At 34.7% G+C, this 25,595-nt stretch overlaps 1 protein-coding gene across 1 annotated transcript in view; it reads right to left on the reverse strand.

Annotated features, from left to right (window-relative positions):
* calcrl2 (calcitonin receptor-like 2) overlaps nucleotides 1–25,595 on the reverse strand; it is an 88,210-nt gene that overhangs the window by 16,712 nt on the left and 45,903 nt on the right. The window contains exons 2-8 of the mRNA XM_030139794.1: nucleotides 18,868–18,925; nucleotides 16,624–16,786; nucleotides 9,826–9,933; nucleotides 8,127–8,239; nucleotides 5,538–5,629; nucleotides 3,769–3,898; nucleotides 999–1,152 (exon numbers count right to left, since the gene is read on the reverse strand). Of these exons, the coding sequence (XP_029995654.1) occupies nucleotides 999–1,152; nucleotides 3,769–3,898; nucleotides 5,538–5,629; nucleotides 8,127–8,239; nucleotides 9,826–9,933; nucleotides 16,624–16,786; nucleotides 18,868–18,925 (818 nt within the window). The remainder of the gene's footprint in view (nucleotides 1–998; nucleotides 1,153–3,768; nucleotides 3,899–5,537; nucleotides 5,630–8,126; nucleotides 8,240–9,825; nucleotides 9,934–16,623; nucleotides 16,787–18,867; nucleotides 18,926–25,595) is intronic.

Consider the following 25,595-nt stretch of genomic DNA (forward strand, 5'->3'; position numbering starts at 1 on the left):
CACACACACAAAAAAGAAAATCACACAAAAAAGAAAACACACACACAGGAAAAAGAAAGGCACACAAGAAAACAGAAACACACAAACAAGGACAAGAAAATCACACACTAAAGGAAAAAAAAAACACACATACACACAGGAAAAAGAAAGGCACACAAGAAAAAAAAAAACACACACACAAAAAAAGAAAGGCACACAAGAAAAAAACACACACAGGAAAAAGAAAATCATGCAGAAAAGGAAAAAAAAAAACACACAAAGGAAAAAGAAAGGCACACAAGAAAAAAAACACACATACAAGAAAAAGAAAATCATGCAAAAAAGAAAAAAAAACACACACACACAGGAAAAAGAAAGGCACACAAGAAAAAAAAAACACACACATACAAGAAAAAGAAAATCATGCAAAAAAGAAAAACACACACACACACACACACAAGAAAAAGAAAGGCACACAAGGAAAAAAACACACATACAAGAAAAAGAAAATCATGCAAAAAAGAAAAAAACACACACACACACAGGAAAAAGAAAGGCACACAAGAAAAAAAACACACATACAAGAAAAAGAAAATCATGCAAAAAAGAAAAAAAAAAACACACACACACACAAGAAAAAGAAAGGCACACAAGGAAAAAAAACACACATACAAGAAAAAGAAAATCATGCAAAAAAGAAAAAAAAACACACAGGAAAAAGAAAGGCACACAAGAAAAACACACACACACACACAAAAAAGAAAATCACACAAACAAGAAAAAAAAAACCCTGATATCTTTTTTCTTGTGTGCTTTGCGATTTCTCCCTGTGGTTTGCCCTTCAGGGCCACCGTCGCTCTGGGCTCTCTGAATGCACTTCTACCTGTTATTATACTGTCTGATTAGTCTTGGTGATTGCAGATTGTCTTTCCAATTAATTTGTAAATTTGGAGGCACATAAGATGAAAATGTAAAAAGTGGAAATGTTTGGCGTGAAATGTCAGATGTTTGTGACTCACCCCATCCTAGGACGTAGTACCAGAAGAGCTGCTGTTCACCCACAAACACAGCCACGATGATGAGTGTGTGCAGGTAGATGCCTTCACACAGCATCCAGAAGTAGTTGGACGTAGACGTGTACTGAGTCAGCACAGCCAGTATCTTACAGCTCACCTGGAGGACAGGGGATGGCATTAAGAATCCAACAAGTGGTGTCAGTCACAACAAACCCCGCCCCTCGCACGTACAGAGGGTACGCACATACGTCACTTCCCCCCTGGGCCACGCCCCTCTAAGTCAGACTGAGTGTCTTAAACCAACCTGCTGTACATGATGGAGTATAGCAGTAAACACAGTCAGACCGGGAAAATGTGAAATATGAAATTAAATGAAGGATAATTGGACTGGACATGGATCTGTACGAGCTACCAAAGAACAAGTGGTCCACGAACACTGACATGTGGACAGAAATGGAGTATCTGGACATCCAGGGTGGAGGGGATCAGTGCTATTTTGACCTGAAACAAATATACATGGTTTCATCATCACTGACAACCAGGGTCCAAAACTAGGGCCCAGAACCAGCTGATCCAAAGTGCATTTACAGTAGACCGTGGACTGACCCCAGTGAAGATATGCATGATCTACTGGGACTGAGGAGGTTTACTGAGTCTAGTTCAGATCAAATACTTTATACAACACACATACTACTGCTGTGGATGAGAAGGGGACCACTGGATTCTGGGAAATCATGATATTTTTACCACCTGTTTTTAAATTAAGACAATATTCTTGTAATATTATGGTTTTATTGTCGGAATAGGACGACTTTAATTTCATAAACAAATGACATTTTTATGAGTTTTTTTTTTTTTTTTTTATAACTATGACTTTATTCTCATAACATTGTGATTGTTTTTGTATTTGACTTTATTCTCATAAAATTACGGGTTTTATATCAATATTTTATGACTTTATACTTGTAGTGACTAGTGTTTTTATTTTCTCATGTAGCTCTAATACTCAGTCGTAGCTTTATTCTCCAGTTCCCCCTTATTTGAAAAACTAGGTTAGCCTCAGTTTCAGTTAGTTTACTAATCATGTAGGAGCACAAGGTTCATAATCACAAAATGAAAACAAAAACCATGAAAGATCTGATCATGAAACCAAGAGCTTTACTAAGAAGTAACGTTGGCCAAAACAATATGTCATTTAAGGTATGATTTGACCCAAAAATACAGCATAAATTAATGTTAGCTGACACCAAACAGGATCCACAAACCTAGGTTTGGTTTCCTGGATTTGTGGATCCATCTACTTCTCTTTTCTTTGTCTTTCGGTGTCTGTAAAACGATAGCTCCGACTGCTTTTCAAACCTGTTCATACTATCAATTGCACAACAACTCTTGCCCATTTTTTTTTTTTTTAATATTGTTCTTCAGTTTAGACAGTGTTGAAGCCAGTGCTGCTACTCTACTCCCTCTTTCTACCACTCAGTGAGCGTAACCATGTGACTTCCGCTAGCGGTGACGTCACGTGCATACCCTCTATTGTAGCTTATTTTGGCATCAATCATGTCTATGCATGTAGTGATGTCAGCATATCAGTTCCCTCTACAGGGTGTCTAAAATAAAAAAAAACTATACATTTTGAAAAATTACCCCCAGTTCCACATTTGATAATTTTTGGAATTTTCTTTTATGGACATCAGTAGGTAGGGGATTGGTGGATATTTGTCCAAATTTACAGACCCAGGTTTTCATGCATGAGTGAGCAGGGGCAAATTGCGCAATCCAAGTTAAAACTGGTTTGCGTGAAGTAGCAGTGGGATTAAAATCCAATCAAAAGTCATAGAGGGGACAATGGGCATCCATTTTGTTTTCCACAAAATTACCAGGTTACAGCATTAACACTGTGGACACCATGTCAATTTCATTTCTTTACCCATGGCAGCTGTTCCTGCCTTTCAAAGTTAATTCAACTTGTTTAGGCCTGAAAATGTCACTGAGGACAGGCCAAGTTAGGGTTAACCCTAACCCTAACCCTAACCCTAACCCTAATCCTAATTTGGACAAATATCCACCAATCCCCTACCTACCGACGCCCATAAAAGAAAATTCCAAAAATTATCAAATGTGGAACTGGGGGTAATGTTTCAAAATGTATAGTTTTTTTTATACACCCTCTATATATGTGCCAAGTTTGAAGTAAATTGAAACAAAACTGATGTTTTTATAGACATTTTAAATTTCACCCATTATAAGTAAATGGGAGGAAAAAAAATATTTCAAAAATTCATAAAAAATTTCAACTTTGACCTACTTTTCCCAAAATGTAGCCTCATGTATTCTGGGTCACTAGCAATCTATAAACCCAATTTGGTATGAGTTCAACCAATAGTTTTGCTGCTACAGACATGTGAAATTTTACCCATGATAAGTAAATTGGAGAATTTTATTTTTTTTTTTTTAATTCCTAAAACATTTAAATTTTGGCCTACTTTTCCCTAAATGTAATCAGATCTATTCTGAGTCACTGGCAATCTATAGACCAAATTTGGTATGAATTCAACCAATAGTGCTGCTAAAGTGTTAACAATCAAACAAGCAAACAAACCAAACCAAGAACAATAGCCCTTGCCTCCCCTTCGGGGGGGCGGGGGTAATAAGTATCATCAGCATCATGGTTCCATCATAATCCAAAGGCAGGTCGGTTATTATAAGAGTAGGCAGGCTGTCAGGTGTAGTGGAATAGTGTGGTGACCTAGATCAGAGTAATGCCGTGTCTCACAGGGTTGCTGGTGTTTATGGCCTGGTTATTGGCTGCAGTGAGCGACAGCCACATGATGGTGACGATGGAGTTCAGGATGAAGGACAGAAACGTGTTCTTGTGGAGGGAAATTCTCTGGCAGCTCAGACTCCTGAAACACACACACAGATGATGGTACATTTGTTAGGGTTTACTTTAGATTAGAGCTGCAGCTATTGATTCTTTTCAACAATTGCTATCAGCAAGGCTCCTACACATTTCTACAAGTTAAATTTAAGACCTTTTTAAGACGTTTTTAAGATTACTTAGAACAGTGGTTCCCAACCTTTTTTGGCTTGTGACCCCATTTTAACATCACAAATTTCTGTTGACCCCAGACATTCAAAACAGAGACTTTTTTTTTCTAAAATTAATTTATTTTGATCATATAATAGTTTGCTATACTATGTTGTAAATAAATGTTAATTTTAGACGACATTTAGTCTATATACGTAATGTATATTATTATGGACGGAGGCAGAAAAGCCAGGTGTAGATTACTGCACAAGGTCAGAATTTGATTTTCCTTGGTCAGGATATGTACAGTCAGTCCAGCTTGGATTTACAAGGCTGACAATTAATACTGAACAAACAAGAACTCAAACTATGAATTATGAAAGAGCTGCAGCATCTGAAACTGACCACAATGAACATTTGAAAGATAAACAGAACCACAGTGCTTCAGTTTCAGATTCACAGTTTGTCATGTCTTTTATGGATTGGGATTGTCTCTGTCAACTCACCATATATTTTTTATTAGTAAGTACATAAGTAAAATTTGTATCAATTACTAGAAATTTAAGGCGACCCCACGTGGGGTCCCAACCCCAAGGTTGAAAAACACTGACTTAGAACCAAATTTAACACCTATTTGGCGGCCTATTTCAAGGCCATACTGGCAAAAAATTTGTGACTCCTTGAATTTAGGAAAATGTATTTGTTTACTCCAATGCCTTGATTCTCACTGTTCCAAGTCATTTCCTCGGACTGGCAGAAAGTTGTTGGCTGATGTTCCCTTGAGTGAGGCACTTAACCCCCCATTTGCTCCCTGGGTGCTAGATTTGGCCAGCCCACTGCTCATAGTCTGCAGCGTGTGGTGTGTCCCTGCATGTGTGTGTGGTGCATGTCTACACGTAAGAATCTGAATCTTAAACAGACATGTCTGAAAATGACAAGTTTTCTTTTATTCCAAAAGATTTTTTAAAAATCATACAAAAAATTTGACCTACATTTCCCAAAATGTAATGACATCTATTCTGGGTCATTGGCAATCTATAAACCCAGTTTGGTATGAATTCAACCAACAGTTTGCTGCTAAAGTGTTCACAAACAAAGAAACAAACAAACCAAACCAAAAACAAAAGCCCTTGCCTCCCAAAGGGGAGGCAAGGAGTATTGAAATAACAACAATGATAACAACAGTAGATGTGAAAGGATGAATCAATTAATTGAAAATCCATTAAAATCATTTAATAACAACTTAAGTTGGAGCTAACTTTGTGTTGATCCTTGCGTCATATGCATCATAATAAACATCCTTGTGAAACACAACAGTGGAACCAATGTTTAATGGCAGGAAAATAAGAAATAAGAGCTTCAATTCAGGAAAATTACAAATGAATCATTTTTTAAAATTGATTCGAGACGATAAATCGATGAATTTTTTCAGCTCTGGTTTACTTTAGATTGAGGCGATTAAAAACTCTGATCATCAGACCAGAAGAGTTTCAGTTTCAGAGGTCAGGACTCACTTGAAGTAGGAGAAGATGATGAGGCAGATGATGAGGGAGACGATGGACAGACCGTGACCCACCATGGCCAGGTAGTACAGGCTGATGGCAAACTGGAGGATGACAGAGCACAAAACCACAGCAGATCAGTCTTTGAACATTCACTACGAAGAAGAAGGGTTTACAACTGGGATGTTAACTCATTTTAGTTCAGGAGACACATACAGACAAACGGCCTGATCACAATCCAGGGTACCAGAAAGGGTGCACATACAGATAAAAAATAATAATGCTCTATCAAAAAATCAGACCAACCATTTTATTTGTCTGATATTTCTCTTTTAAAGTCCAAAATATTTTTATATTATGGTGTCTACTAAAAATTCGGCAGGCTTGTACCCCTGTCAAATCAGAAATTATTGGGTGTACGGACACTCCAGCCTAATAGCCTCCATATTTAATGCCTACAAAGATATACAAATGTTTCAGCACTCAGGATAATCATGCGTTGTTTATTGCATAGATGTCGTGTCCAAAGCATGCGTGCTGAAAAATTCCATATATTGACAGAAACAATAAAATTAGACCCACATATTTTGAATATGGTGTACGGACACTACTTGGTGTACGGACTCTACAAGATTGGAATGGAAATCTGTCTTACCACATGGTCACATCTCTGTTAGATCTGTAACTAAGTCTTCCTGGTACAAGAGGAAATAAACATTTGTGAACAAGTTATAACAATATATCTATAAGCCATATACGCCATATTATTGATGGAAGTATATTGGTGTACGGATACTACATGAATTTTGGTGAACAACACACCATTGAAAACATGCAGTTCGATGTAAACATCTGTTTGACACATTGTTACCAAATTTTCTGCAGCCAGGGAGCAGACCAAAATCTGTCTAGTTGTGCATATTTAGTCCTAATAATACTGAAAGAACAGGTTCCCATTCTATTATTACAATTAAAGGGCTGTAAAAGAAGGGTTTTCAGAACAAAATGGTTGATTGTCTTAATCCTGAAAATAAGAATTGATAATCAAACAGCTGTTCAACAAAAATGATCAATAAATGAAAAGCAATGTGATGTGTGTATTTTGTAATAAAAAAGACACAGGAGTTGAGTAGGAATTATTTATTGTGTTATAAAACATTATGTACAATAATTTTGCTCTCGTAACAATAAACTTGTGCACGTTTTCACGCTCATTGGGTCGCCATTTTATCAGTTTTTATCTGATTTTCTTCAAATTTGGAGGATTGCAAGATCTAGTAATAATATGGTCAAAGAAACATTTTGGGAATGGTTTTGGGGGGATCTTTGCAATACTGATTAATAACTGATGCAAATATACTTGTTCACCTTGATTGTGATCAGGCCGAAAATACCTACAAATGCAACTTATCATTTCAAACAAGTACATTTCCATTATTGCAATATTATTAATATATATTATATATGTTAACATAGTATTATTCTACAGTGGAATCATAACAACTATATAATGTTGCTGTATCAGTGTATAGTGGATTAATATATAGTGTACTACTACATGATGTATAAAATGCATGGTAATTATATGATTTTGAAAAAAGCTCTATGATAAATGGAGAGCTTTAAGAATGCTACTATGAAAGGGACAGAGTTTATTTTGATATGTATAATATTTATAACATCTCAGTATTTTAAATGAATGTGCATTAACTTGTTTTTAGCTCCCAGTACTTTTATTTATTTATTTATTTATTCTGATACAGTACTCTATTTTTCAAGTGTGTATTTGTGTCTGTCTGTGCAATAACTGTTTTTATATGTTTTAGCTGTGTTTATATTCTGTTTCTGTTTTTGTTCATGTCTTTTTTTAGATTCTGTGACTCAGGGAAGTGCACAAGAATTCCAGTGTATCTATACTGTGATGTATCTGTGCACATGGCAAATAAATTTTATTCTATTCTATTCTATTCTATTCTATTCTATTCTATTCTATTCTATTCTATTCTATTCTATTCTATTTTTGTGAATTGCAAATTAGGCCATTTAGCAACTTCTAGTGACTTTTCACACAGACTATAGATACAGGGGTTGGACAAAATAATGGAAACACCTTCACCTCAAGATGATAATGCCCCAATCCATACAGCTAGAATTGTTAAAGAATGGCATGAGGAACATTCTAATGAAGTTGAGCATCTCGTATGGCCGGCACAGTCCCCAGACCTCAACATTATTGAGCATTTATGGTCAGTTTTAGAGATTCAAGTAAGACGTCGATTTCCACCGCCATCGTCTCTAAAAGAGTTGGAGGGTATTCTAACTGAAGAATGGCTTAAAATTCCTTTGGAAACCATTCACAAGTTGTATGAATCAATACCTCGGAGAATTGAGGCTGTAATTGCCGCAAAAGGCGGACCTACACCATATTAAATTATATTTTGTTGATTTTTTAAGGTGTTTCCATTATTTTGTCTAACCCCTGTACTTTTCTTACTGAGGAGTTGGAAACACTGCTCCTGTTTGTCCTAATGCTGTTCAGTGTGATCTGATACTGGAAACCCCCCCACCGTGGATAATCTGTCCAAACCCCTTGGATCCTACCTTGAGTTTGTCTTTGGTGTAGACCTGACACTGGGTGTAGTTCGTCCACACTCTGTTGCTTTCTGGATGATGGAACCACTGACCGTCAGGGTTACACACTTTAGTCACCTTCTCTGTTGAAGACAGTGGGATGGTTTACAAACATGGACAGAAACTGAACTGAACTGAATTGAAACATTTTTAATGTCCCCGAAGGGCAATTTAGTTTGCAACAGAAGTGTACATATGTCACATACCAGCAAAACAATCAATCTCACATAGTACAATAAATACAATAAATGACTGTGTGTGTTACCAGATTAGACAATGACTAGTATATCTAACACCCCTGTTTTCCACTTTTACTGAAATTTAAACACTATATGTTCAATGACATGACATGGAAAAAAGGCAGTTTGTAAAAATAAAGAAATAATGTCAATTTCATAGTTGTCAGCAGCATTTTCCAGGGTAACGGGTTAAAAACTTACAGCTTAAGACTGAACAGAATGTCTCATACTCTACCAGGGGGACTGTGTGCTTTTCTGTTGTGTAATGTTGTTTACTGTTTATTCCAGTGTGCAATGTTTGTTGGTTTTTGTTAATTTAGTTTTCTTCTTCTTCTTCTTTTCATTATTATTACAATTTACTTATATCTCGTTATGGCTACTATTATTATGACTGTTTTATTATTATTGTTGTTATATTTCTACAATTGGAAAATTGCATACATATTATCATATATAAACATAATTACTAATTTACTATTATTATTTGTTATTATTACTACTTCATTATTTATTAAACCAGTATTTCTAATGTGCAGTTTCCTGTTTTCACTTCTGTTTTTATAGTTATTGTTATTACTATTTTCTTTTCCTTTCTGTCTTGCAATTGTTCTTATATATGTGAATTCAGTGTTGTGCTGCTACTGGCACTTTAACATCCAGAATCTAATCTAATCTAATCTAATCTAATATAACCTAATCTAATCTAATGTAATCTAATGTAATCTAATCTAATCTAATCTAATCTAATGTAATCTAATCTAATCTAATCTAATCTAATCTAATATAATATAATATAATATAACCTAATCTAATTTTATCTAATCTAATCTAACCTCATCTAATCTAATCTAATCTAATCTAATCTAATCTAACCTCATCTAACCTCATCTAATCTAATCTAATATAACCTAATCTAATATGATCTAATCTAATCTAATCTAATCTAATCTAACCTAATCTAATCTAACCTAATCTAAAATAATCTAATCTAATCTAACCTCATCTAATCTAATCTAATCTAATCTAACCTCATCTAATCTAATCTAATCTAATCTAGCCCAATCTAATCTTTTGAAAGGCAGTGGAAATAAATGAATGAAGCTTTCAAAGCTGATCTGAGCTATTCCTGTATGTCTGTGACTTTGTTGATTTCTTATAAATTTCTGTGTAAATATGAAACAGCGTTAGAACAGACTGTGAACTTTATACATTATTTAGACAATACTGAGGTGGAGGAGCAGGTGTGTTCTTATCATAATGCCATACGGTACAAAAGTAAATAAAAAAGAAATAATTGCTTATAAATCACATGTAATAATTATCTGGGGTTGCCAGGTTTGATTGGTTCAAGACAACAACGTCCCCTATTGAAAAAGGGCAGTGAAAGCCCTCAGATGTGTATGTTTGGTGTGACTTTATGGAATCCTCACCCCCGGGGTCGAAGTCCAGGAAGTATTCAGGACACATCTGCATGACGGTCCCTGGAGGCGTGTCCCCCCAACACAGCCAGCCGTCCCATGTGCGGTTACAAAAAGAACCTACAGGGGGCAGTGTGGACAAGACAGTTCAGCTGCACACAACGACACAAAGTAAGGGTGTGAGTATCTGTAGGAAGTAGTAACAGGACAAAAAAACGTAACAGAACCCTTCTATGATACATGAGAGAATGCCCACATGCTCCAGCCCCGAATAGAGATAAGGAGATGGAAATGATGCGTTCACTGTACAGCAGGAGTGTCAAACGTGCAAGAATTACACTGAAGATATTAACAGTCAAGGGTGTTGAACTCTGTTTAGTTCAAGTTCCACATTCAGCCCAGTTGTGATCTCAAGTAAAATAATATCATAATAACCTATAAATAATGTCTCCAAATTTTCTTCTTGGTTTAATGCAAAATTAAAAAAAAAAAAAAAAAAAAAAAAAAAAGACATTATGCCTATAAATAATGGCAACTCCATTTTTTCCCCTCTTTGTTTTAGTGCAAAAAAAATAACATTAAACTATGAAAATATATACATTTACAAACAAATAACCTGAACAAATATGAACAACCTGAAACATCTACAGAAAATTAAGTGCAATTTTAAGAATATTTTGCTTGTTACTAAATGTTTTGTGCCTTTGCAGATAAAACTGCACTTATCTTTCTTAAAAAACAGTTTTTTCAGGTTATTCACATCTTTTTTGTTTGGATAGTTTGTAAATGTAAATATTTTCATAATTTAATGTTATTTTTTGCACTAAAACAAAACATTTTTTGGAGTTGTCATTATTTATAGGCTATTATGCTAATATTTCACTGGTCCAGCCCACTGAAGATCAAGTTGGGCTGAATGTGGCCCCAAGAAGAAAATGAGTTTGACACCCCTGCTGTACAGGGTTTTTTCCTGTTTCTTTTAAAATGACTGTTACCTAAATCTGTTACCTAAATAAATAAAATTCAAGATTTTTTTTTTTTTTTTTTTTTTTTTACTTAATTGAATTTTTTTTTTTTTTTTGGCTTAATTCAAGATTTTTTTTTTTTTTTTTTTTTTACTTAATTGAAGATTTTTTCGGCTTAATTCAAGATTTTTTGCTAAATTTGAGAATTTTTTTTGGCTTAATTGAAGATTTTTTTTTACTTAATTGAAGATTTTATTTTAACTTAATTGAAGATTTTTTTGGGGGGGTTAATTCAAGATTTTTTTACTTAATTGGAGATTTTTTGGCTTAATTGAAGATTTTTTTTTTTTTTTACTTAATTGAAGATTTTTTTTTTACTTAATTCAAGATTTTTTGCTAAATTTGAGATTTTTTTTGGCTTAATTGAAGATTTTTTTTTTACTTAATTGAAGATTTTTTTTTACTTAATTGAAGATTTTTTTTTTTTTTGCTTAATTCGAGATTTTTTGCTAAATTTGAGACTTTTTTTTTTTTTACTTAATTGAAGATTTTTTTTACTTAATTGAAGATTTTTTGGGGCTTAATTCAAGATTTTTTCCTTAATTCAAGCTACTTTTTTTTTTTTTTTTGCTTTATTCAGTTCAAGACTGGAATTTTTGCACTTGGCAAAAACATCCCAGGGGCCGAACTGGACCCTTTGGTGGGCCCCCGGGCTGCATGTTTGACACCCCTGGTTTTAGTCACATGATACACACAGGAGTTAGTACTTGACTGCATAACCATTGTTTTTGATGACTTTTGACGGTCTAATAATTTTTTTGTATAAATGTAGCTGTGCTCCACAGAAACACATGGGTCTGTTTAAAGTTTTAATAAAGCGGTGGTCAGAGCAGAGGGGATCACATAAATTATCTATTCAACATAAACTCTGTGCTGCACTTCGTCAGCTCTGTGTACAAAGTGTCTCACACAAGCTTGTCAACAATAGACGGAAACCTGGCGGTGCAAGGTTGCACAGTGGCATGTTGGGAAATGGAGCGCAAAATAACATTTCAAAGGCAGAGAAGTACTGAGAGGGAGAAACAAAAGGCAAGTTTCCTTTCTTTCAGACTCACTTCCTTTCTCTCTCTCTTTCTCTCGCTGTGGAAATTGTTAATAATCCTTAAAGGACAAAATGGGATTGTATCTTTTAATAAGACCGACAACTTCTTTTGTGCATTTCGGCAGATTGAGGACACGTGAACGTTTAAAATCTGCTATGACGGTTTTTATCATTTTAGTTCAGGTGTGGGTGACGTGACTTTAAGAGAATCCAGCTGCTTTAACACGGAATCTGAAATGATGTTCCATAATAAAGACCACTGTTGAAGTTTTATTATTTATGGCAGGGCTCTCAAACTCATTTTCTTTCAGGGGCCACATTCAGCCCGATTTGATCTCCAGTGGGCCGGACCAGTCAAATAATAACATAATAACCTATAAATAACACTGGTCAACAACAAATGTATTGTTTAAGTTTTTTGAGCTGATTTAGGATAATTTTGGTGTGCTGAATCCAAAAATCACATTAATTTTGCTCAATCAGGTCAACTTTCTGAACTATGCTACATATTGGCTTTTTAACATTTTTGCTTACATTTATGGGCATTTTCACATCATATGATACATAATTCTTTCATATTTCTTGCAATAAATGAGTTCTGAAGATTTCACTTTTGCCAATTTATGATTAATGTTTTTTTTTAATATTACAGGTGAATGAAATGGCTTCGACTAGAAGATCTTGCAAAAATAAGCCTGACGTATTCTGCTACATCTGCGGTGAATACACCATTGTACCTAACAGGAATCAAGTCACAAGTTTCATAAAGTGTGCTTACCAATCTTATTTTGGTATTAATTATTATATTTTGTGAGAAGATCAAATTTTTCAAACCAAATTAGCAAAAAAACCTGACCTGATTGAGAAAAACAGATGATTTAGCGGTGCAAAATGGTCCTAATTCAGTTGAAAAAATCTAGACAACTTGCAAAAAACATTTTTTTGTAACCCAGTGTAATGACAAATCCAATTTTTGTCTTTGTTTTAGTGCAAAAAAACTCCATTAAATTATGAAAATACTTACTTTTATAAACTATCCAAACAAAAAACTGAAATTTCTTAATAAAAATAAGTGTAATTTTAACAATATTATGCCTCAACTTATCATTTATACATGAGCATTATGGATCAGATCTACAAAGACACTAAACACTTAGTAACAGACAGAAAATTGTTAAAATTGTGCTTAATTTTCTTTAGACATTTCAGGTTATTCACATTTTATTGTTACAGGATGGTTTGTAAATGTAAATATTTTCATAATTCAATGTTATTTTTTGCACGAGACAAACATTTGAAGTTGTCATTATTTATAGGCATAGTGTAATATTATTTTTTTTCACATCTGTAAGTACATTTGTAGGTTATTATGCTATTATTATTTGACTGTAGATCATATTGCTCTGTATGTGGAACTGGAACTAAAATTAGTTCAACAGCCTTGACTGTTGAATTTTTGCACTTTGCAAATTCATCCCAGGGGCCTGATTGGAACCTTTGGCCACATGTTTGAGACCCCTGATTTATGGAGATCTGAGTTACAACATACACATAATTATAGAGTATTTCACACGGACGCTTATTGTGATGCAGATGATCCCATGATCAATACAAACAACATGGAGCATAAAACTATTTGTCTTTAAATCAAATCAAATCAAATTTTATTTATATAGCGCCAAATCACAACAAAAGTCATCTAGTGTCTGGTTTTGACCGACTTGATATCTGTGCATCACCTGTATCCGTGCGCCTCTTTTATTTGTAAGTTTTCATGTTTTAATAAATTGTTGGAAATTTCAGGCGACCGCAGACATTCAAAACGGAGACTTTTTTTTGGCTAAAATTAATTTGTTTTTGATCGTGTAATAGTTTGCTATACTACGTTGCAAATAAATGTTAATTTTAGGCAACATTTAGGCTATATAATGTAAATTTCAATTAGTAAGTTAAAATTTTTAAATTTTTTTAAATAAATTAATAGAAATTTCAGACAACCCCAGACATTCAAAATGGAGACATTTTATTTACTAAAATTAATTTGTTTTTGATCATGTAATATTTTGCTGTAATACGTTGCAAATAAACAGTAATTTTAGACAACATTTAGACTATACAATGTAAATTTTTATAAGTAAGTTTTAATTTTTTATTAATTATTAGAAATTTCAGGTGACCCCACAATGGGGCCCGACCCCACACTGATGTCAAGTGTCATGAGATAACTTTTGTTATGATCTGGCGCTATATAAATAAAATTTGATTGATTGATTGATTGATTGATCTCATGACACTTTACACATAGAGCTGGTTGAAGCCAGACTCTCAAGCCAGTTTACAGAAACCCAACAGAATCCTCCAGGAGCAAACACCTGTGACTGGTGACAGTGGTGAGAAAAAACTTCCTTTTAACAGGAAGAAACCTGAAGGATGGACATCTGTCTTGACCAGTTGGGGTGAAAGAGAGAGGGAAAGGAGGAGAGAAAGAGAGAGACAGAGAGAGAGAGAGAGAGAGAGACTGGGGAAGAGGGGGAGAAGGGGGGAAGTCGGGGGAGACACATGAATACAGTTGATGCACAGATAACTGAACTAGAACTGTCAAAAAGTAGATCAGCACAACCACCAACAACCAGAACAAATGTCCATGACAGTTAATACGACTACAAATACAAGTATTAACAGTGGACATACTACTACTACAAATATAAGCACCAACAGTGGATGTACCACTACAGAATCATGAAACATGAGACATGATGTTAAACTGTCCAATGTGCCAACAGATGCACATGAGGTCTGCCTGGATGTTGAGGAGAGGATGGGAGCTGTATCTGAGACTTTATTTTCTTCAGTCGTATGTTAGTTCCATGTTAACTTGTTTGTAAGTTGGATCCAAATGCGTTGTAGACTGCAGTGGACATATTGTTTGTAGATGTCATTTAACTTGTTTGTTGTTGTTTATATCTATGGATATTTTTACCCTGCCCCCCAAAGGGGAGGCAAGGGGTATTGCTTTTGGTTCAACTTGTTTGTTTGTTAACACTCTAGCACAGTGTTTTTCAACCTTGGGGTCGGGACCCCATGTGGGGTCAACTGGAATTCAAATGGGGTCACCTAAAATTTCTAGTAATTGATAAAAATAAAATAAAAACGTACTAATAAAAAATATACGGTGAGTTGAGAGAGACAATCACAATACATAAAAGACATGACAAACTCTGGAGCTGAACCTGAAACACTGTGGAACTGTTTCTTTCAAATGTTCATTGTGGTCGATTTCAGATGCTGCAGCTCTTTCATAATTCATAGTTTGAGTTATTGTTTTTTCAGTATTAATTTGCAGCCTTTGGACTGACTGTACAAAATTCTCCCTTTGTGCAGTAATCTACACCTGGCTCTTCTGCCTCCGTCCACAATATGCATTAGATAGCCTTAATGTCATGTAAAATTAATGTTTATTTGCAACATAGTATAGCGAACTATTACATGATCAAAAACAAATACATTTTAGAAAAAAAAAAAAAAAGTCTCAGTTTTGAATGTCTTAGGTCGGCAGAAATTTGTGATGTTAAAATGGGGTCACAAGCCAAAAAACGTTGGGAACCACTGCTTTAGCAGCAAAACTATTGGTTGAATTCACACCAAATTGGGTTTATAAATTGCCAGTGACTGAGAATAGATCTGATTACATTTTAGGAAAAATAGGTCAAAGTTAAAATTTTGCATTAATTTTTCAAATCTTTTTTTCCCCATTTACTTATAATGGGCGAAATTTCACATGTTTGTAGCAGCAAAACTATTGGTTGAATTCAAACCAAAGTTGGTTTATAGATTGCCAGTCACGCAGAATAGATGTAGTTACATTTTGGGAAAAGTAGGTCAAAGTTCAAATTTTGTAATAATTTTTTTACATATTTTTTCTCCTCCCATTTACTTACGATGGGTAAAATTTCACGTTTATAAAAACATCAATTTTGTTTCAATTTACTTCAAACTTGCCACATATATAGAGGCAATTGATATACTGACATCAGCACACACATAGACATGATGACATCAGCTGGACTGATGCCAAAATAAGCTACAATATATGTGAGGGGTGGGGTTTGTTGTGTTTGGCACCCACTTGTTATATATACGTTATACTGTTGTTGTTGTTATTGTTATTTCTATATAGACACTATACTTCATATATATCCTTTTATTTTTATACTTTTTTGTGGTTGTTTCAGCTGGTTCTGGAATAAAGGACAAGTTGTTTGTCACTTTCAGACATGCCCGTTTCATTTTTTTCTGCCTATTCAAATAATTCTTTATTCGAATCAAATCGAGGACAATAATCAATTCATCAATCAATTACAAAAAAAAAAGGGTAGTTGCAGCTTTACATAATTATGACCAGGACAGTTGCAGAGATTTGCAGAGAACTTCCTCATTTACTGAAAAATCATAATTTAGTCTTTTTATTCCCTTCACAGACTAAAATATAACTCTATATGAATAATAAAAGACTATAAAGATGGATTTGTTTTCTACTGATATCCTGTGAGGGTGTGAGTTTTACTTGCATTAAAATAGGATCACATTTGCAAAGGAAGTGATTTCATTTTAACTGCCTCAGTGCAACCCTTATCTGCCATCCGCCAGACATAAAACATGTTAATTCCATTAGATGTCAGCTCCAGCTGCTCGACTGTTATCTGTTGACCCAGCGTTACAGAGGAAAAGGAACAGGCTTATCACCTTCTTCTGTGCGTGGAGGATCATGGATTATCTTCAGGTAGCACTCGAACTGAGCAGCCAGGATCTGGCGTTTGGTTTTCCCCAGAACGCTAGATATGTCGCTGAAGTCCTGCGGCTGCTCCTCCACCGTCAGTACGGACCCCACATCCTCACACCGAGACTCCTGGGTAATGGAGTCATCATACTGTTTGTTAGAGATACTACACGATGGCCAGAAAACAAAACCTCCTATCTGCAAACTTTTAGATTTTGAGTTTTCACATTAAATGGTGAGAACAAGGATGACTCCACATTTTCAGTCTATCTGTAACATAATCCCACCCTTTCTTATGACATGAAGGTCACCTGACAACAACAAAGACCATACTATAATAAAACTAAACCATCAATCAATCAATCAAATTTTATTTATATAGCGCTAAATCATAACAAAAGTTATCTCATGACATTTTACATATAGAGTTGGTCAAAACCAGACTCTAAGCCAATTTACAGAAACCCAACAGAATCCTCCAGGATCCACGTTTTTTTTTTTGTTTCCTGAAAAAAGTGATTTTTTTCAGATAGGAGGTTTTGTATTTTGGCCATCGTACAGTCTAATAATGCAGTCGATGTCCATGATCTTCTTGTCGTAATTCATATTAGACTCAAAGTTTCCAGAGGAAACCCATCTGGATACAAAACCTACATACAAATCAAATCAAATAGAAATTTCAAATACAGAGCACATTCATAACCAATCTGTGTATGGTTCATTTATTCGTTATTCCATTTCAAAATAAAGTTTTTGGTTTTATTTCTGTTTTTTTCCTTTTCTAAACTTTGGTAGAAAAAATTTATTACCAAATTTTTGAACATACCTGTGTGTAATTTTGCCCTGATTGTTTACATTCAAAACTAAAATATGAAGTTATTATTTTGGCTTTATTACCTCTGCCAGGAGGTATTGTGATCACTTCGCTTTGTGTGCGTGCGTGTTTGTTTGTTAGCTAGATAACTCAAAAAGTTACAGACGGATTTTCATGAAATTTTCAGGAAATGTTGATACTGGCACAATGAAGAAATGTATGTATATGTACGAATGAATGTATGTTTAAATAACTTGACAATTTTTTTTTTTTTTTTTGATGTAAGCCAACAATGAGCTTCCCCTGTCTGAAAGACGAGCAGCCGCCACTGCTTCTATGGTTAACTGCCTTTTCCTCTTTTCCATTTTTATAGTAACACACTACTTTCTGGAGTACAGTACTGTTCAAATAATGCTCCCAACGGTATGGTACCAAAGTGTGTTCCAACACTACTTTTATGCAGACAGAGGGGGTTGAAGGAATTCACAAACGTTGGGACACCTGGAGGAACTGGTAGCACCAACTTTCCAGGCCTGATCAACCTCCATTGCTGCAGAACTGCTTGAAGTTGTTAACCCATTTCTTGTTCTCCTTTTTGTATAATTCTGAAATGTACATTATTTTTCAGTTTTGTTTAACCTTACCTTTTTTTTTTTTTTTTTACCTCTGGCAGTTCACCGCTTATCTTTGTACCATTTCAAGCTGTTCATTGGACTTGAACTGCTTGAATTTCAATACAAAACTGGAAAAATTGGGGTGTTCTAGAACTTTTGACCGGTAATGTATGTACCCCCCACTTCCCATCTCCCCTTCACATTTTATACATTATAGACCTTCAAAATACAAAAATTGACAAATTTCAAATACAAACTGTTTTTTAGCATTAAAAATGGATATGGAAAAAACATAAAATCAGCATAATATGTAAACATGTGAGTGTGTGTGACAGACTGCAGTGGGACAAATGAGAGTGAATGGTTGGATGTGAATGAATTTTTTATGTAGATGGAGTTATGAAAATGCTTTTTTTTTTTACTGCTTTTTATATGTTTTAGTTTTTATTAATGTCTGGGGTTTTTTTTTTATGATAACATCAGCCTGCCCAGGGACTACAGGAGGAAGTTAGCACTAGTGCTACGACCTGGCACACCATATCTCTCCTTCTTAAGGTCAATGTATATTGTGCATTTTCCCTGTCTAAATAAATAAAATGAAAATGAAAATGTGGTTTTCATTCACTGAAACTAGGTGTGGTCTATTAAAGGGTTTCTGAGTTGGTGTTGGCCTCTCCCAGGCGCCTCCAGCCTCTGGATGATACCTCAAATGTGAACAACTTATCAATAAAATTACATTTATTTATGTAACTCATCCAGAAATACATGGTGCTCCCACTCACCTCTGACCCCAGCAGCAGTAGAGCCGTCAGTGAGAGTGTAAGGGTCCTCCACATGTTTCTAAAAGAGAGAAAATAAAAGACAAATTAGACATGTGTCTGTCACATGGACACGGGATATAAATGTGTGACTTGAACACACAAGAAAAGGAGAAAGTAACCGTGAATAAGGAAACCAAAAATCAGTTACTAATACAAAACAATCCCAGATAATACACGGTCTTGACCTCAAAGGGTTTATTTTTGTCACAATCACCAGTTTGCTGTTCTTTATCCTGTTTATTACAGGCCTGTTTACTAAAGAAATTAATAACTGTTTAACTAGAGCAGAGGTTCCCGAAGTGGGGTATTTGGAAGAAGCCCAGGGGGTACTTGAAATTTGTTTATAAAAGTACATGAAATAAGTCATCATGTACTGAATACAAAATAAATAATGAGAATTAATGCTGAAATATAAAACACAATAAATACATTCAAATAATAGTTTTATTGTCAATCATCTTGTTTAAGCTTTGGTAACATTTTAAGAACATTTCTGTTTTATATTATTCAAAATGTGTTTATCTGAGTAGGTATGAGTTGCTGATGAAAGGTTCATTTATTAATTAATGATCAATTTATTTATTTTTCCAATCAGTGAAAGAGGGAACTTACAGTTTACATTTTGCCTTAACCCTAACCCTTTGCACAACACTTACTACTTTTACTTTAAAATTTTTGAATTTTTTTATATATATTATAGTTAAATATATGTTGTTTGTTTACAAAGTTTTGAAAATATGAACAGACCTCTTTGGTACAAGAACAAATTTGACTAATGTTTTTCAATCAAAAATGCTTAAGCGAGAGTTGGGGGTACTTGGCTAAAAAAGTATATTTCAGGGAGTACTCCACTGTAAAAAGTATATTTCAACTGAACTAGAGCAGCCAGAGGATGTAAAAGCTCCAAAAAGTAAAAAAAATAGGAGCAGTGTCCCTGTATCTCACCAGCATGTTCTATCAAGCATCAATAAGAAGTTGAATTTGTGAGGTTGTCAGGTTCTGTCTGTGTTAGCCCATAAAGACCCAAACATCCACGATTAACCAACAACATCTACTGATATAAAATTTTAATACCTGTTGATCCACTAATCTTATTAATACATGTAAATATTTGGTGTAAAATAGTTTTTCATCTCTTCATGGTCATCAGATGTGACCCACTTGGATGTTCAGAGGCTCCGTAGTTACCGTGGAAACACAGTCATCTTCTACAACATTGATTCACCAGTAAAACCTATGAAGCTGGATCAATAACAGTGGATGGACACACTGGGTTTATGTTCAGTTACTGATATCTTTGCTGAAAAAGATACTTTTTCTTCTGTTTTCTCTTTTTAGATGGAACATTAAATTTATTCTGAGCTTTCATGACTATCTAAATAAAATATAAGGAATTAAATACAGGAAAATACATGATTTACAGAGAAAAATGCAAAATAAAGAGGATAATATTATAATAAATGATGATAAATCAGTTAACAAAAGTTTAATAGAGAGAAAAATTAATTTGGGAACTGACACTAAAGCAGGAGTGTGTCTTTATGGGTTAAAGTCCTGTGGTCTTTATTCAGGAGATCAGTCTCCCAACAGAAGTGGGTGATACTTTCACTGGAAGAGAACTCAACTAATTCAATCAAAGTCCATATATGACTTTCTATCAGTGATAAATAATTCTCTAACCATTTCCATGTTATAAACCATCAAAATATGACCCATTATAAGTAAAGGCAAATGTTTGATAATTCAAAAATCTGTCAAAAATGAAAAAATCTAAATTTCTCAAAACTGTGAACCAACTTTGTAGACATTCTCCCAAAGAAGATACATAGAAAATTTTAAATGAATCCGATCAGTAGTCTTGGAGAAGAAGATTGTTGAAATGTAGAGATTGGTGACCTTGAGTTTGACCCATCAAGCAAGGTTATTATCGTTAACGAAAACTAATGAAATGACAAAAACTAGAATTGAAAAAAACATGTTTGTTAAACTGAAATAAATAAAAACTATAATTAAAAGAAAAAATGAAAACTGACTGAAACTGTATTGTGTGTTTACAAAACTAACTAGATAAAATTCCCTTCGTTTTCGTCTTTGTCAATGTCGGATTGATACGAAAGCAATTTATTTTGCTCTAGCAATTTTAGCTAACGGCACCATACAGCACTTCACAGTCTGTCACTTCTTGTCACTTGTGGTTTACAGTCGTCTTCTGGTCCCCACTCTACCTGGAAACATGGAGACTAAAGTTGAGAGAAAGCAGCAGAGTCCTGTCTGGGATTTATTTGAAAACGACGGTGAAGAAGAGAAAAGATACGACAAAACTAAAATGAATAATAATAATGGATTGGATTTATATATCACTTTTCTAGACACCCAAATCAATTTACATTTTTCACCCATTATTCATTCGCTCTCACATTCACACTCTGGTGGTGGTACATGACATTTGTAGCCACAGCTGTCCTGGGGCAGACTGACAGAAACGTGGCTGCCAATTTGCACCTATGACCCCTCTGACCGCCACCAAACATTCATACACCAGTGTGGGTGGCACTGGAGGCAGGGAGAGTGAAGTGCCTTGCCCAAGGACACAACGGACTGACTAGGACAGAGCGGGATTCGAACAGCCAACCCTTCGGTTATTAGACGACCCACTCTCCCACCTGAGCCACAGCCGCCCCTAACTAACTAAACTAAAACTAAGCATTTAGAAAAAAAATGAAAACAAATAAAAACTAGCAAACCTGCTCTAAAAACGAATTAAAACTAAGTGAATTTGAGAAAAACAAGTCAAAACTAAATAAAACTAAACTATAATGAAAAATCCAAAACTATTATAACCTTGCCATCAAGACCATTGAAGGTCAAAGGTCATGGACCCAAAGGCAAGTTCATCCAGTTTATGACTTCATATCAGTGCTCAGTAGGATCTTCATTTATAGCTCTAACCATTTCCACGGTATAAAGCATCAAAATATGGACCATTATAAGTAAAAGCAAATTTCTAATATTTCAAAAATTCATGAAAAATGTAAAAATCTAAATATCTCAAAACTGTGAACAAACTTTGTAGATATTGTTCCAAGGACAAAAAGGATTGTTATTGTGATTTTCTTTGTCTGCTCTTTGACAGCAGAAGTCAAGTTTAATGAGTAGTTTACTAATGCTTTACTGGAAAAATACACACACATAATGTCCTCTTGATGCTCTTCTTTACTTGTATCGGTCTCTTTTTGAGCCTCATTTGAACTATTGTAACGTTATATGGTGCAACACATGTCCTACTTATCTTGAGAAAGTACAAGTCTTACAAAGGAAAGTCATCGGTGTAATCTCATGGACTACGTTAAATGCTCCCTCTGATCCTGTTTTCTATAGATACAAACTTCTGAAACTCACTGAGTCCAACACTTTCCACAATGCCTGTGTAACGTATAAGGTCATATTTAGACTAAATGACAGACTTTGTCTTCTCGTTCCAATCTATTTACCTACTCATGTACATAACACCAGAGAAAAACATCACATAAGGGGAAAGAAACAGAAACTGAAATGCTCAAGTCTTAGTGTGACAGTTAAAGGTCTGCAGACTTGGAATGAGGTGGAGAGCACCACAAAGAGTCTGCATTCCTGTCCAAATTTAAAAAGCAATTAAAACAAAAACTGCTTCTCAAACATGTTTAATTTAAGTCTGTGTTATCGTATTTTTTTGCCTCATGTATCTGATGTGCTGATGTTGTCTAAATTCTATACTGTCTGTATTTGTGGAATTACCTTAGGTCGTTCTTAGAGCAAGGGTTAGGTTTTAGCTTAGGTAGAAATAGGGATTGTTTTCATAATAAATTGTACTGGTTTGCTTAATGTCTTAGGCCCCTGTTTAAAAGCTATGGATAGCACTGGGGTAACCCTTTTTACAAAATCATATCTTACTGGAAATTATGAATATAACTTGCATACATATTTTAAATTATTTGTAAATAAAATATGAACTGAACTGAACTGAATATGGTACCCCATATTATAAAAGTATACAATCTAGGGATGTAACGATTACCGGTATAACGATAAACCGCAGTAAAATTGCAGACAGTTAGTATTACCGTTTAAATTCTAATTATCATGATAACTGTGTTTGATTACCACACTTTTCCAGAGAAAACACCTATGTAAAGATCTGCTTTTATGCCAAATATTTGAGTATAGTTTTAATTTATTGCAATTTTAATTTTCTATACCTAATATGTGGAACCAATATTCACTTTTAAAGTCTTTGAAAAGGTTCATTAAGCATCTGTGTGTTATTTATGCAATAAATTATATACATTTTTCAAATCGGATTTTATTTTTTTTGTGTTTTTTGTCCTTTTATGTTGATATCGTCGGTTAAAGTGAAAAAAATAATAGACAGATGATATACGTAGATGAAGTTGTGCTGAAAAAAAAGATACCAAACATGGGTATAATAAACATTTGTTTATATAGTATATAAAGGCAAAATCAAAAGGACTGAAAAACGACCAAAATAGGCTCAGACCACTAAGGGTTAAAATTTGAATGTTTCTGCAACAGAAGGTACATTGTGCCAGTTATTTTATTTGGTTTATTTTTATTTATTTATTTATTTTCAAAATACAACTTGGTTAAATCATTTCAGTGTGTATTTAAATACTTTCTGAACATTTTGAGCACAATTTCAACTAGAAGCACTCGGAGAGCGCAGACCTCCGCGAAGGCTGATCAGTGGGCCCACCCGTGGGCCCCCCCGTGGGCCCCCCCACCCCCGATCACCCCCAAAAGTTAATCATTTCTTCCTTATCCCATTTCCAACAAACCCTGAAAATTTCATCAAAATCTGTCCATAACTTTTTGAGTTATGTTGCACACTAACGGACAGACAAACAAACAGACAGACGGACAAACAAACCCTGGCAAAAACATAACCTCCTTGGCGGAGGTAACTAGAAGCACTCGGAGAGCGCAGACCTCCGCCAAGGCTGATCAGTGGCCCCCCCCCGTGGGCCCCCCCACGCCAAGGAGGTTATGTTTTTGCCAGGGTTTGTTTGTCTGTCTGTTTGTCTGTCCGTTAGTGTGCAACATAACTCAAAAAGTTATGGACAGATTTTGATGAAATTTTCTGGTCTGCGCCCCCCCCGTGGGCCCCCCCACCCCCGATCACCACCAAAATTTAATCATTTCTTCCTTATCCCATTTCCAACAAACCTTGAAAATTTCATCAAAATCTGTCCATAACTTTTTGAGTTATGTTGCTCACTAATGGACAGACAAACAAACAGACAAACAAACAAACCCTGGCAAAAACAACCTCCTTGGCGGAGGTAATAATTACATTTCTTCTGCTAAAACAAAACTCAGTTGGATTCTAAGGTTGAAATGTGCAGCGTAGTAATATCATATTAAACAGACATAGAGTACAGGATGTCATAAATTACAGACTCCATTGATCCAACTGTGCTTAATAATAGAATAAATAGAAGAATAAATAGCTGTAGACAGTTGTTGTGATATTCAGTGAAAACTGAAACCGTACAGACTGAACACTTACATCCAGCATAAAGGAAAGATGGTACAATTACATATGCATGGTACTGTCATGTCATGACTCATGCCCATTATTTTTAATTTTATTTTGTATATATCCTTTATACTTTGCATATATTCCTTCTCTCTGTGGTATATACTGGACCATTTGTATATTTTCAATATTTCTTCATTATTTCTATAGTCAGTATTTTTCGGTCTATTTTCAGTATACTTTGTGACTTTATATTCAGTTTATCTTTTTGCACTGTCTTATTGTAATCTGCTGCTAATCAGAACATACTGTAGCTGCTAAACTGATTTTCCCTGTTCCTGTAACATTGACGATAAAGATCTATTCTATTCTATTCTATTCTATTCTATTCTATTCTATTCTATATACAGTATGTAATGACAAAGAAATCTGTTGGACATGTAGCCATCATAGTCCAACATTAGCCTTCATCTAAAGTGGTTCATTATTTAGTGCAGTTTTAACTCTTCTACAGACAAACACAATAAATACATTAATAAAATACTAAAACAAACATGTTAGCAGCACATACAATAACAGGGACAAAAGATTATTATTAATAAAAACTAGGGCTGTACAAATTAACATGTTAACACAGATTAATCCATCATCATGGTTAATCTGATTTAAAATTTTAATGCAATGAACCCGTCTGCAGTGCAGAATGAGTCTCTGCCAACACATTTCTGGCAGTTTGTCCAAGTAGAGTTAGCGTCATGCAAGGACAAATGGACAGCTGATCCGGTAGTGACAGGCAGCAGAACCAACCTATAGAGATGGAAGACAATAAACAGCACGTTGGCCCTCTGGATGGAAATATGAGGACAACAAGAACAAAAAAAAAAAAAAAACACAAGACGGAACAGTTGTTTACAGTTGTTTTGTTGAAATTGTTGAAGGTGTTTAATAAACATGTTAAGTGCATGTATATTCCCTTCTTTCTTGAGGCTCTTTGCTCGTGGAAAATTAATTAATATAGATTAAATAGTAATTATATTTAATCACGAATAATCAAAATTAATCCACAGCAACCCTGTGATTAATCTGATTAAACATTGTAATTGTTTGACAGCACTAATAAAAACCTAAATCACCGATTAAAATCCTCTTTTATTCA

This window comes from Sphaeramia orbicularis, chromosome 7 (assembly GCF_902148855.1).
Source record: "Sphaeramia orbicularis chromosome 7, fSphaOr1.1, whole genome shotgun sequence".
NCBI classification, from domain to species: Eukaryota; Metazoa; Chordata; class Actinopteri; order Kurtiformes; family Apogonidae; genus Sphaeramia; species Sphaeramia orbicularis.